Source organism: Pelophylax lessonae (assembly GCF_965119305.1).
Source record: "Pelophylax lessonae genome assembly, chromosome: 4".
Lineage (NCBI taxonomy): Eukaryota > Metazoa > Chordata > Amphibia > Anura > Ranidae > Pelophylax > Pelophylax lessonae.
The window spans coordinates 139,429,609-139,444,061 of NC_138771.1; the positions used below are offsets into that span (position 1 = coordinate 139,429,609).

The window sequence follows — 14,453 nt, forward strand, 5'->3', positions numbered from 1 at the left end:
CATTCTTTTGTGACCTGTTTCTCTTGCAGGTCCCTCGTCGGCTACCACGCATTGATTTTATATATTCTGACACAAACAGCGTTTGCGCTCAGCATATATGGATACCTTTGCTGATAGCAGCTGTGGTGATTTTCTGATTTCAGCACTGCAGTTAAAATCCTATTTTGGTATACGTGGATAGCGCCGTGTATACCCATCATTAAATTCAGTGGGTGGTTGTTTGGGCGGTTAATGATGAAAATCCAAAAACTGTTGTTGTCAGTCATTTTATATGTCCTTCTACTCCTTCCTACTATACTTTTTTTCAATGTCCTTTGTTTGTTTTTTCATTCTTTTGTGACCTGTTTCTCTTGCAGGTCCCTCGTCGGCTACCACGCATTGATTTTATATATTCTGACACAAACAGCGTTTGCGCTCAGCATATATGGATACCTTTGCTGATAGCAGCTGTGGTGATTTTCTGATTTCAGCACTGCAGTTAAAATCCTATTTTGGTATACGTGGATAGCGCCGTGTATACCCATCATTAAATTCAGTGGGTGGTTGTTTGGGCGGTTAATGATGAAAATCCAAAAACTGTTGTTGTCAGTCATTTTATATGTCCTTCTACTCCTTCCTACTATACTTTTTTTCAATGTCCTTTGTTTGTTTTTTCATTCTTTTGTGACCTGTTTCTCTTGCAGGTCCCTCGTCGGCTACCACGCATTGATTTTATATATTCTGACACAAACAGCGTTTGCGCTCAGCATATATGGATACCTTTGCTGATAGCAGCTGTGGTGATTTTCTGATTTCAGCACTGCAGTTAAAATCCTATTTTGGTATACGTGGATAGTGTCGTGTATACCCATCATTAAATTCAGTGGGTGGTTGTTTGGGCGGTTAATGATGAGTAATACTACGCATTATTCCTGTGCTGATTTCTGATAGGTTCTCTTTTTTTCCGTTCAGCCCACAGGCTGCATGAAAAAAAAAAAAACCTATATGCCAAACAAGGACCAGCAATGTACTGGTACGTTGCTGGACTTTGAGTGGTTATACCAGGATGATGCCTGCAGATTTAGGCATCATCTTGGTATCGTTTTTTACAGCCAGCGGTCGGCTTACATGTAAAAGCAATTCTAGCAGGTAATTGGCCGCTAGACTGCTTTTACATGCAGTGGGAGGGGCCTCCCCCCCCCCCACCGCCGCCTTCCGCAGCCTTCCATGGTTTTTCTCTGGCTCTCCTGTCCCACCGGTTAACCCGAGAGTGCAGCCGGTGGTTCAATTATCTAACCATAGAGCTAATTGGAGATGAGAATGGCTCCAATCATCTCTATGGCCTAAGATGCCGGAGGCTACGAGCATTTTATGACTTCTGTTTCGCCAGAAATAAACAGGGCCATTGGGAAATTGGGAAAGTATTTTATCACACCAATTTTGGTGTGGTCAGATGCGTTAAGGTCAGAGGAGAGATCTAGAGTCTAAAAGACCCCAATTTTTTTTAAAAAGAGTACCTGTCACTACAGATTGCTATCATAGGGGATATTTAAATTCACTATGATAACAATAAAAATGATTTAAAAAAAAAAAAAATTAAAGGAAAGGTGTCAAAATAACATAAAAAAGCAAAAGAAAAAAAAAAAAAAAAAAAAAAAAATTGAGCCCCCCCCCTTACCCCCGGTGCTTGCGCGCAATGGCGCACGCAAGCGGTGGTCTAGTGTCATATGTAAACCACAATTGCAGCATGCATGTGAGGTATCGCCGCGATCGCCAGATCGAGTGCAGTAATTCTTGCAGTAGACCTCCTCTGTAAGTCTAAAGTGGTAACCTGTAGAGACTTTTAAAGGTTTTCAAAAATGTACATACGTTTTTGTCGCTGCGCAGGCATGCGCAATTTTTAAAGCATGTCATGTTAGGTGTCTATGAACTCGGCATAAGATCATCTTTTAAATTTTACCAAAAAAATTGGAATTATATAGTGTATTTGTGCAATAAATTAAAAAAAAATGTATTTTTTTCGCAAAAATTGCGTTTGGAAAATCTGTGCGCAAATACCGTGTGACAAAAAAATTTGCAACATCCACCATTTTATTCTATAGGGCCTCTGCTTTAAAAAAATATATAATGTTTGGGGGTTCAAAGTAATTTTCTAGTAAAAAAAAAATATTTTTTCATGTAAACAAAAAGGCACAGAAAAGGCTTGGTTTTCAAGTGGTTAGAAGAGTGGGTGATGTGTGGATAAGATTGAGTATAAAATGCCGGAACTGTTCAAACACCCCCCTAATGACCCCTTTTTGAAAAGTAGACACCCAAAGCTTTTTTCTGAGAGGCATGGTGAGTCCATGGAGTATTTTATATTTTGCCACAAGTTTCGGGAAAATTATTATTTTTTTTTTTTTTTGTTGTTTTTTTACAGAAAGTTGTCACTAAATGATATATTGCTCATGCATGCCATGGGAATATGTGAAATGACACCCCAAAATACATTCTTTTGCTTCTCCTGAGTACAGGGATACCACATGTGTGAGACTTTTTGGGAGCCTAGCTGTGTACGCGCCCCCGAAAACCAATCCACATCTTCAGGTTTTCTAATGGCGTAAATTGCTGATTTTACCCCTGACTACCTGTCACAGTTTCAGAGGCCCTGAAATTTCAAGATGGCACAAAACCCCCCCAAATGACCCCATTTTGCAAAGTAGACACTCCAAGCTACTGGCTGAGAAGTATGGTGAGTCCATGGAATAGTTTATATTTTGCCACAAGTTTCGAGGAAAAAAATTTTTTTTATTTTTTTTTATTTTTTTACACAAAGTTGTCAGTAAATGATATATTGCTCACACAGGCCATGGGTATATGTGAAATGACACCCCAAAATACATTCTGCTGCTTCTCCTGAGTACAATGATACCCCATGTGTGAGACTTTTTGCCAGTCTAGCCGCGTACAGGACCCGGAAAACCAATGCGCACCTTTAGGCTTTCTAAGGGCGTAAATTGTTGATCTCACTCCTTACTACCTATCACAGTTTTGAAGTCCATAAAAAGCCAAGATTGCACAAACCCCCCCCAAATGACCCCATTTTGCAAAGTAGACACTCCAATCTATTTGCTGAGAGGCATGGTGAGTATTTTGCAGCTCTAATTTTTTTTGGAAAATGAAGAAAAAACAGGAAAATGCATTTTTTTTCCTCTTTTTTCAATTTCCAAAACTTTGTGACAAAAAGTGAGATCTGCAAAACACTCAACATGCCTCTCTGCAAATAGCTCAGGGTGTCTACTTTCCGAAAAGGGGTCATTTGGGGGGGGGTTGTGCTGTCTTGGCATTTCATGGCCTCCAAAACTGTGATAGGTAGTCAGGAGTGAAATCAACAATTTACGCCCTTGGAAAGCCTGAAGGCGATGATTGGTTTTCGGGGTCCTGTACTCGGCTAGACTGCAAAAAAGTCTCACACATGGGGTATCCCTATACTCAGGAGAAGCAGCAGAATGTATTTTGGGGTGTCAGTTCACATATACCCATGGCATGTGTGAGCAATATATCATTTACTGACAACTTTGTGTAAAAAAAAAAAAAAAATATATATATATATATATTTCCCGGAACTTGTGGCAAAATATAAAATATTCCATGGACTCACCATGCCTCTCAGCAAATAGCTTGGGGTGTCTACTTTCCAAAATGGGGTCATTTGGGGGGGTTTTGTGCTATCTTGGAATTTTAGGGCCTCCGAAACTGTGATAGGTAGTCAGGAGTGAAATCAACAATTTACGCCCTTGGAAAGCCTGAAAGTGGGGACTGGTTTTCGGGGACCTGTACTCGGCTAGACTGCAAAAAAGTCTCACACATGGGGTATCCCTGTACTCAGGAGAAGCAGCAGAATGTATTTTGGGGTGTCATTTCACATATACCCATGGCATGTGTGAGCAATATTTCATTTACTGACAACTTTGTGAAAAAAAAAAAAAAAATATATATATATATATTTCCCGGAACTTGTGGCAAAATATAAAATATTCCATGGACTCACCATGCCTCTCAGCAAATAGCTTGGGGTGTCTACTTTCCAAAATGGGGTCATTTGGGGGGGTTTTGTGCTATCTTGGAATTTTAGGGCCTCCGAAACTGTGATAGGTAGTCAGGAGTGAAATCAACAATTTACGCCCTTGGAAAGCCTGAAAGCGGGGACTGGTTTTCGGGGACCTGTACTCGGCTAGACTGCAAAAAAGTCTCACACATGGGGTATCCCTGTACTCAGGAGAAGCAGCAGAATGTATTTTGGGGTGTCATTTCACATATACCCATGGCATGTGTGAGCAATATTTCATTTACTGACAACTTTGTGAAAAAAAAAAAAAAAAAATATATATATATATGTATTTCCCGGAACTTGTGGCAGAATATAAAATATTCCATGGACTCACCATGCCTCTCAGCAAATAGCTTGGGGTGTCTACTTTCCAAAATGGGGTCATTTGGGGGGGGTTTGTGCTATCTTGGAATTTTAGGGCCTCCGAAACTGTGACAGGTAGTGCAGAGGTGACATGCACAATTTACGCCATTAGAAAACCTGGGAGTGTTGATTGGTTTTCGCGGTCCTGTACACAGCTAGGCTCCCAAAAAGTCTCACACATGGGGCATCCCCATACTCAGGAGAAGTGGCAGAATGTATTTTGGGGTGTAATTCCACATATACCCATGTCATGTGTGAGAATTTTATCTTTTAGTGACAACGTTGTGTAAAAAAAAAAATAAAAAAAAAAAATAGTAATATTCCCAAAACTTGTGGTAAAATATAAAATATTCCATGGACTCACCATGCCTCTTAGCAAACAGCTTGGGGTGTCTACTTTCCAAAATGGGGTCATTTGGGGGGGTTTTGTGGTATCTTGACATTTCAGGGCCTCCTAAACCGTTAGAGGTAGTGAGAAAATGCAATGAAAAATGTACGCCCTTTGAAATTCTGATGGTGGGGATTTGTTTTTGTGGTCCCGTACACAGCTAGGCTCCCAAAAAGTCCCACATATGTGGTATCCCTGTACTCAGGAGAAGCAGCAGAATATATTTTGGGGTGTAATTACACATATACCCATGGCATGTGTGAGCAATATATCATTTCAATGACAACTTTGTGTAAAAAAAAAAAAAAAAAAAATTTTTAGTCATTTTTCAAACACCTGTGACAAAAAAATGAAATATTCAATGAGCTCAACATGCCTCTCAGAACATTCCTTAGGATGTCTACTTTCCAAAAAGTGGTAGTTTGGGGGGGTTTTGTACTGCCCTGCCATTTTAGCACTTCATGAAATGAGATAGGCAGTCAAAAATTAAAGCTGCGTAAATTTCTGTATTTACACCATAGTTTGTAGACGCTATAACTTTTGCGCAAACCAATAAAAATACGCTCATTGAATTTTTTTTTGTCAAAGACATGTAGCTAAATATATTTTGGCCAAAAAAAAATACATAAATTGAGTATATTGGATATTTTTTAAAAGACAAAGTTGAAAATGTCATTTTTTTGCAAAATTTTCGCTCTTTTTTTATTAATATCGCAAAAAATAAAAAGCGCAGAGGTGATCAAATACCACCAAAAGAAAGCTCTGTTTGTGGGAAAAAAAGGACGTAAATTTCGTTTGGGTACCACATTGCATGACCGCACAATTGTCAGTTAAAGTCACGCAGTGCCGAGTCGTAAAATACCCCCTGGTCGGAATGGGGGTAAAATCTTCCGGGGCTTAAGTGGTTAAACATATTCCTATTGGAAGTATCTCACCAAAAATGAAATTTTTGTTCCAGTGGATGTCTGAAATCTGAAAATTGGCAGGGAATGATGATTCTGGGGTGTGGTCAGTACACATTCTGTGTATAGAACACCTCCAGGAAGCCATATTACATTGCATTTTCAGAAAATTACAGCAGCTGCAGATTGAAAAGTAAGGCAATTTTTTATAATATTCAATTACAATATGACTTGTGTCACAATTGTATATGCTATATTATTTTTTCTTTATTTGATATTTTTTCAACATGGAACATGGAGAACAGAAGACTACTAGCAGAGATGCACCTTGGAGCACAAACACAAGGGCAAGGACTGCAACCCATCAGGTGATAGATATAGTCGGGTGTGCAGCATCATCACTGTGTGATGCCCAGGCAGCAGGCAAGTGATGATGCAATCAGAATCTATAGCAGGCAGCAGTCTGCACATATCCAAGATGGCTGCCAAGGGGAGAGCAAGTGGGGTTTAGGTCAGGCGAGTTTGCTGGCCAATCAAGCACACAGTGATACCATGATTATTAATCCAGGTATTGGTACTATTGGCAGTGTGGGCAGGTGCCAAGTCCTGCTGGAAAATGAAATCAGCATCTCCATAAAGCTGGTCAGCAGAGGGAAGCACAAAGTGCTCTAGAATTTTCCTGGTAGAGGGCTGTGATGACTTTGGCTTGATAAAACACACACTATGGCGATTCCTCTAAATCATCATGCTGTAGACAGAGAAGAGTCAAAGCAGCCTGTTGTTGTTTATGTAAGGTCTCCAAGGTATTCAACTTTTGTATAATTGGGTTTCTGTCAGTAGAGAGAGTGCTCACAGTATGTTCAAGGACTTCTACTGTTTGGGTCACTTTGCGTAAGGATGATACAAGCCTGGCTGCAATAGTCTTCATATCCTGTCTTGTGGGGAGAGATAGCAGGATGAATGACATTTCAGCACAAGCTAATATTGCAAGAGAAGAAGGGACAATAAGGTACCAGTCTCTGTTGTTAACCCACAGACTAGGCTGTATAGGGCTGGCAGGCAAGTCCTCTAGAAGCAGGGAAGGAGTGCCAGAGAGACTAGAGTTTGGAGGGGATGGTACCCTGTCAGGAGCAGAGGAAAGTGGAGGAGAGCTGCATACCTTCTGTTTGGCTGATGGATGTGCAGCATTATCCCTCGTGGAGGTTCCCAGGGCCATCTTGTCTCTGGAGGCCGAGTGGGTGCGCAGTGTTCCTGGCATGAAGAACTGCTGGATGGTGGTGGATTGTGATCCACAGTGTTCCCCCTGTCTCGATCCGCATTTGGACATGGATCGTTCGGGCAGGAGCAGCTGGTATCCTCTTCCCTTTGAAGCAGCTGGTGCGGAGCTTAGACACAACAATCTTTACGCCGCCATAGCCTAGCCACGCCCCCCCATATTTGTTAATTTGATGATATGATAGTGCTGCACCCAATTTCTTATACAAACATTAAAATGTAAGGTGTGCAACAGCATGATATACCTTTTATCGACTGAGTCGTTTCTTTATAAGCACACATTCAGTAATGATCACATTTTGATAAGCATATTAAAAATTTGGTCCATTTTTTTTTATTTTATTTGTGTCTATATACTTAGCATTGCTGAAAAGAAAAATGACATTATTCATTTTCTAACGTTTGGTGGGTATTAAGGCTGAATGGAAGTAATGTTGTCAAAGAGATGGAGATGTGAAGAAGAGTCATGTTGGTATCTAACTGTCCATCCATGTTACGTCAGGGAGCACACTCATCAGCCAGATACTAGGAACACAAGATCTGATAGTATTGCATTAAGGGAAGGTTGTATAAATGAAAAGTCTGATTTCTTTGTCCAATTCAGATCAAGATTCCCTTTTTCTGTTTTCCATAATTCCCCATCTTACTATCCCATGATCCATAATTCCACAGCTGGGGTTGTTACCACACTGGGCCAAGTTGTCTTATTCCAGAGGCCTTTGCTTGTTACACAAATGCTTGCAAAAATGTTTTGATTTTCTAGCACCTTTTTAATATCACTTCTCTTCCATAGGTATAATTCTGACTGTGCAGTATCTACAGTGACTCCTCTGAAGCCTCTGGGGAACACTGTTTATGGATATGCCACGTAAGTCATTTAGTTTGCTATGGGATGCAGTTTTGGTTTTAGATAGCATGTCAAGTTGTTCTGCTTCATTGTTCCTATAGAAGCCCATAGAGAATAGTGTCAATAAGAATTAGAGCAAGCCAAAAAATCAGATAAAAACAAACAGCCCTAACAAGACCTTAAATCAGTCATACTATATAAGTCAACTGAAAAAGGTGACAGTTTTTACACTTACACTACAGCTGGCCATAGATGGTTCGAAACTTCAACAGGGACTGGACAAATTTTGATCCATGTATGGCTGGCTCATTTGATAGAAATTAATCATTAGATTGACCTTGCCAAATGGGAATGTTGGAAATCTGGAAATCTTTTGTCAAGTAGTGGCTTCAGCCACTGATCAGTGTATTCTGACAGCAGAGGAGTGCCACTGTCAGAATCCCAATAGGCAGGAGTAGTCTAGTTTGCTTGTGTGGATGAATAAATCTGTTTGTTGTTTTGGATCAGCCAAATATTCATTATATGACTAGCTTAAGGTTCCTTTCACACAAGTGGTCTGATTGGGTCCACCTGTCCATTTTTCAGGTGGACACAATCGGACCTTTCTTTCTCATTTATGGAATGGCGGATGTAAACAGACTTGTGTCCATTTACACCCATCTACCTCCAATCCGATCTGATCCGGCAAAAACAAATGGAAGGGGTTCCATTCCCCTCCGTCTGGCTGGATCAGGGGGCATTCAGGTGTAAATGGACAGCCAGCCTGTTTACATCCAGCTGCCCATAAAGCAGAGGGTGGGCTGTGTCCATGTCTGCTCTGCATAAGTGGAGAGGACACAGACCTGTCATCTGTCTACTCTGCTCAGATCTGCAGGGGATCTGGCCTGTGTTAAAGGAACCTTAGGCTGCCTTTAGTCAGGCAGGAGATATACCTGTTCTTGCCACAGAATCCAGTCCGACTTGGTGCATGCACGATGAAAGAACTATGATGTTTTTATGATGAAAGGAAGCCATCTTGAATTAGTGATTTTGCTTTGTCAAACACATTATACCTAAGTTTCCCCTAAAACTGGCAGAACACTGTAAAATCTGTTTGTACAATACAGTAACCTATGTAGTGCGAAGACACAGATAGAATATACAAGTAATATGGAGCAGTGATGAGCAATAATATATACAGGTTAAATCCAGCTCTGTGTATGTTACTTTTGCACTCAATCCCTTCTGCAAGCCCAGAGGTGCACTTCTTCAAATGTGAGCTGACTTAAGTTCCTGTGTACAGCACAGGGATAAAAAGAAAACATTTCTTAGAAGTTGTATATACTTTCTCCTTAAATTACTTTTCTGTTTGCCTTCAAACCTTACACTTGATGCTGAGCTTTTACCACAATGGGTGGTTTAGCTTTCATGTGTATATCTGCAGCAGTTGATAAGTTTCACAAAACCTGTTTGTTTCTGCTAAGTGGAAGTGGTGCTTCCTCTCTTCATATGTGGTCAAAACTTATGTTACTTTTCTTACTGGTTGGTTCCGCAAAAATGAATGAGCGATGCCTAACCTGAGCGTAGCAAACAGCTAACACATTTCTGGCCGCTAAAATGGTTTGCCAGCTTTGTTATACTGAACTCTCCATTTTTAACTAACAGTACTCAGAAATAAACACAGGGAGCTAATTTAGTCAAATAAAAAGCAGAGTGATTTCCCTAGTGACCAGAATTCATCATTTATTCTCTGGGACACTCAGAGGTTGATATACTAAAAGCAAATAGACCGTGAACTTTTCAAAGTGTAGTTGCACTCTGCAAGTGTAGTCGCTCCAGAGCTTAGTAAATGAGCAGAAACTCTGCTGACCTCCATCATCCAATCATGTGCAAGCAAAAATGCTGTTTTTATTTCCTTGCACGTGATTGGGTATTCTTTGCTACGTGATGCTCTACCTTATTTACTAAGCTCTGGAGAGACTGCACTTTTCAAAGTCTACACAGTCTATTTGCCTTTAGTAAATCAACCCCATATTGTCTGCAGTGGAGGTTAGTACTTGGGACAATAGCATAATATAATAGTTTGCTTCTAACTGATTATGATGTTTTTATTGGTTGTGGCTAAAACTGATCTCTAGCTTTTAGTGAAGTTTAAATAGTTAATTTGGACCAAGCTGGCCCAACAAACTATTATGCTCTCAATAGACTGTATTTAGCTACATACAGTATACAGCGCTGTGCCCTGTGAGTGGAATGGGGCTTTTTCGTCCCAGAGTAAAATCGAGTCCGGCTGAGCGGCACTCAGCCTTTCACAGGGAGCTTTTTATTCTTTGAATTAATACAAAGTTTCCTCTGATTGGCTGAGTTGGAGAGGTTGGCAGATGACGTCAGCCAAAACTTTTATTTTTTTCTTTCTGGATATAGTAAGGGAGGGTTTTAATATAACCACTGTCAGTTTCTTACCATTTGTGTGCCATTGGGGAGATTTTCCTTCACTTCCTGTCAGATAGTCACTATAGGAAGAAAGAAGAAATCCCTCCAAATTGAGGGAAATCCCTGGTTGTCACCGGGTTCATCAGAACTAGTGTCCCAATTAGAAAAGCTCCCCGGTAATCCTACTTTCTTTGATAATGGTCACCAGGACAAACCAAGAGGGCAGTCTTCCTAACTAGGACACAGACAGCAATAAAAACCTGGTAGGTGTTATAACTAGCGAACGACCGATTTTCGGCTAAGCCGATATATTGAGGGCCGATATGCACTTTTCCCAATATATTGGAATCGGCCTTTTGATTTACAGATATTGCCGATATTTCGGGAAAGTGCTTGTACTGGGGTGATGGCTGCAGCTAGAGGCATCACCCCGGTACCAGTGTCCATAGCCGCTCGGCTGTCATTCCAAGGAGAGGGAGGGGACGTTATCACCCCCCCCCCTCCCGCCGCCTTCTGCGGCTCGCCCGGGTCTCCCATCCCACCGGGAGACCTGGGCATCCTACCTTCACCGCCGCCATCTGACCGGGTCTCTATCTGCACCGCCGCCATCTGACCGGGACTCCGTTTCTTTGAATTCAGCGCCACCAAGTACCCGGAAGTGATGTCATGACATCACTTCCGGGTACTGGCGGCGCCGAATTAAAAAAACTTACAGCATTCAAAACAGCCAAACTTGGCGTTTTGAATGCTTTTAAGTGCAGAGGAGGGGTGTGGGGTCTTTTAGACCCCCAGATCCCTCCACCACAGTACCTGTAGAGATTAAAAAAAAAAGAAAAAAGTGTTTAATGTCTGATCATGGTGCTTGGTACCCGGCCGCTGAGAGTGGCCAGGGTATTATGTGATCACTATGGTTGGTCATAGCAATCACATGATAACCATGTCAACAAAAGAGTCATGAATGGCTTCCATTCTTGACTGTTTTGCTTAGTATTGTAATGCCGTGACTGACCCACAGCTTTTACATGGTACCTGGGCAAATCACAGCACCCTGTACCATGGGAATAGCTGTAGCCAATCACAGATCACAAGCTGTCATAAATGAAAGCCAAATAATGATAGCTAAAACTATTGCTTATAACAGTGATCATCACTTTTATAAGCAATAATAGTGTAAAAAAAAACAAAGTCCCTGATTAACTCCCCAAGAGTACTACTCTAATGACAGGATGCAAAAAAATTTTTAAAAAAGGAAAAAAAAGTTTAAACAAATAGCTATTTTTTGTTTTTTTCTACATAGTGTCATCAGTCAGTATCCCTGATCACTGCCACACCAGTAATATGATGACGCTGTACTGCACTGGTGACGTTGTGTAAAAAATGATCATGCCTCTTACCTTGCACTTTCCAAAAAAGGAAAGTCTACTTTCCAAAAGGGGTAATTTGGGGGGTAACTGTACTGTCCTGCCATTTTAGGGACTCAATAAATGAGCTAGGCCATCAGTACATCAGGACTGATCAATTTTCAAACATATAGTATATACCATAGTTTGTGGGCTTCTGCACTAACCAATTAATATACATCTTGGATTTTTTTTTACCAAAGACATGTAGCAGAATATATTTTGGCCTATATTTATGAAGAAGTTTGATTGAACCAAAACCGCGGGACATAATAGAGTCTATGGGAATGCACGGCTAATCCGTTCACAAACCACTGGTACCGTGCACTTGTACACTACACTGTGCTGCAGACAAAGCACAGCTGATTAGTGTGAAACTGCCCCTAAAATGGACCATGAGAGGGAGGTTTCACAGAACAGAATAATAAAACAAAATGCTGCCGTCCAGCCATAACCGCAGTGAAAGGTCTGATGCATCCTAATTGCAAGGAGTTACATGAAAACTAGTTTAGGTGATAAAATAGCAAAGTGTGGGTACCGCTCAGGTAAGAGGTAGCATCCAAGCTAAACCACTGTGAGTGCTAGCTGGAAAAGAGCTTTTACAGGATCCAAGCTGCAGCAATATCAAGAAGGAAGATCCATTAAGCCACACATCATATGGCAGACCCCTGTGGAGAGGTGAATGGCAGCTTCAGCTTAGCCTCTGACCAGGCCACGCCCCCAATGTGTTTCACCCCGCCCCTCAGAGCTTAATCATGATCCCCATGATTAAGCTCCGAAAGATTTGAATTGGAAGAGTGGCCTGGTTAGAGCCTAGGCTGAGGCTGCCATTCACCTCTCCACACAGGTCTGCCATATGATGTGCAGCTTAATAAATCTTTATTTTTAGTTTAGGTGATAGCTGTGTAGATCTTCTGAATGTAAAGTTTCCTAAATAATATTAACAGTTGACTGACTGATTTCAGCTCTTGCCGAAAGTGCTCTCAGCCTCAGCCTAGGCTCTGACCTGGCCATTCTTCCAATGCGATTCTTTAGGAGCTTAATCATGGGGATCATGATTAAGCTTTGAGGGGCAGGGTGAATCACATTGGGGGTGTTGCCTGGTCAGAGCCTAGGCCAGTGATGGGGAACCTTGGCACCCCAGATGTTTTGGAACTATATTTCCCATGGTGCTCATGCATTCTGCAGTGTAGTTGAGCATCATGGGAAATGTAGTTCAAAAACATCTGGGTGCCAAGGTTCCCCATCACTGGCCTAGGCTGAGGATGCCATTCACCTCTCCACACGGTTCTGCCATATGATGTGCGGCTTAATAAATCTTTCTTTTTAGTTTAGGTGATAGCTGTGTAGATCTTCTGAATGTAAAGGTTCCTAAATAATATTAACAATTGACTGGCTGACTTCAGCTCTTGCCCTGAAGTGCTTTTAATATATATTATTTTTATTATTAATAAGATTTTTATTACTGGTGTATAATATGCTACATCATTTCGGATATTTTTGCACCTCCGTATACAGGAGTGAGAATGCAGAAGCCTATGAAGTTCAGGATGAGGAATTCAGCTCTGGCATCTTTATGACATATCTGAAGAAGCACATTCTGAAGGAAAAGAAAGTTACTCACATGCTGGAGGATGTTCTTGAAGGTAAATCCTATTGGGTGGAAGGCATAGTAAGTCAGAGAAATAATTATAATTAAAATCACAAACACAAACCACAGGATTGCTCTCTTCTCATCTGTAACAAATTTTAAAATAAACTTGTGCTTTGAATATGCATGCCAAAGAAACAGGTTTACTTTATTTGCCAGCCCCTGAAGCAATTAAAAGGGAAGTCCACCCTAAGACTAAAATTGCTACATCTATAGGCATCCACAATCTAACACTAACCTATCTAGCCCTGTAAAGAAGAAATCAGTATACATACCTTTTTTGAAGCCGATCCGGTCCAGTCTCCAGCAGCGGAAGCATAATAGAAGTTTATGGAAATGCACGGCTAATCCGTTCAAAAACCGCTGGTACCGTGCACTTGTACACTACACTGTGCTACGGCCAAAGCACAGCAGATTAGTGTGAAGCTGCCCTAAAATGGAACATGAGGGAGGTTTCCCAGAACAGAATAATAAAACAAAATGCTGCAGTCCAGCCATAAACGCAGTGAAAAGTCTGATGCATCCTAATTGCAAAGAGTTATATGAAAACTAGTTTAGGTGATAAAATAGCAAAATGGGGGTACCGCTCAGGTAAGAGGTAGCATCCAAACCACTGTGAGTGCTAGCTGGAAAAGGTATAGTAAGTCAGAGAAGTATGCCTTCCACCTTACTTCCACCTCTGTGCAAGTGACAGCCGACAACATCTGGGAAACGAATCTTCATGTGGAAGGTTTGTCAATGATTTGATTTCCATATTTTTAGACTTGCAGATAGTCTGAGAGTCGGGCTTTGAGGGCATAGGGGCACCTACCACAGAACTGAATGAAGGGGAAGGATGAGACTCAGTAGATCTGTCCCTGGAGCTCCTGCATTGAGGCAAAAGTGGACTCCAGTATCTCATGGGATCCATGAAGGTCGTATTCAGGGAAGATCTAAAGAAACATTATGCCATGAAGATCAGGAGAGTCAGACGCGCTTTAGAAGGGGTATCAGGTTCCCAGAACTATAACCAGAGCACTCTGCACATCTGTATGGACAACAGACCTATGCAGGACAGTAATTTAAAATGCTATCACAGCTGAACTGTAAGGCTTCTGACATCTCTTCTACTCTGTAAGGTTTCTGACATCTGCTCTACTCAATGTA

At 41.3% G+C, this 14,453-nt stretch overlaps 1 protein-coding gene across 1 annotated transcript in view; it reads left to right on the forward strand.

Moving 5' to 3' along the window:
• The window catches only part of LOC309554950 (mucosa-associated lymphoid tissue lymphoma translocation protein 1-like), a 108,208-nt gene that overhangs the window by 78,378 nt on the left and 15,377 nt on the right, over positions 1-14,453 (forward strand). The window contains exons 12-13 of the mRNA XM_082256711.1: positions 7,791-7,865; positions 13,175-13,302. Of these exons, the coding sequence (XP_082112837.1) occupies positions 7,791-7,865; positions 13,175-13,302 (203 nt within the window). The remainder of the gene's footprint in view (positions 1-7,790; positions 7,866-13,174; positions 13,303-14,453) is intronic.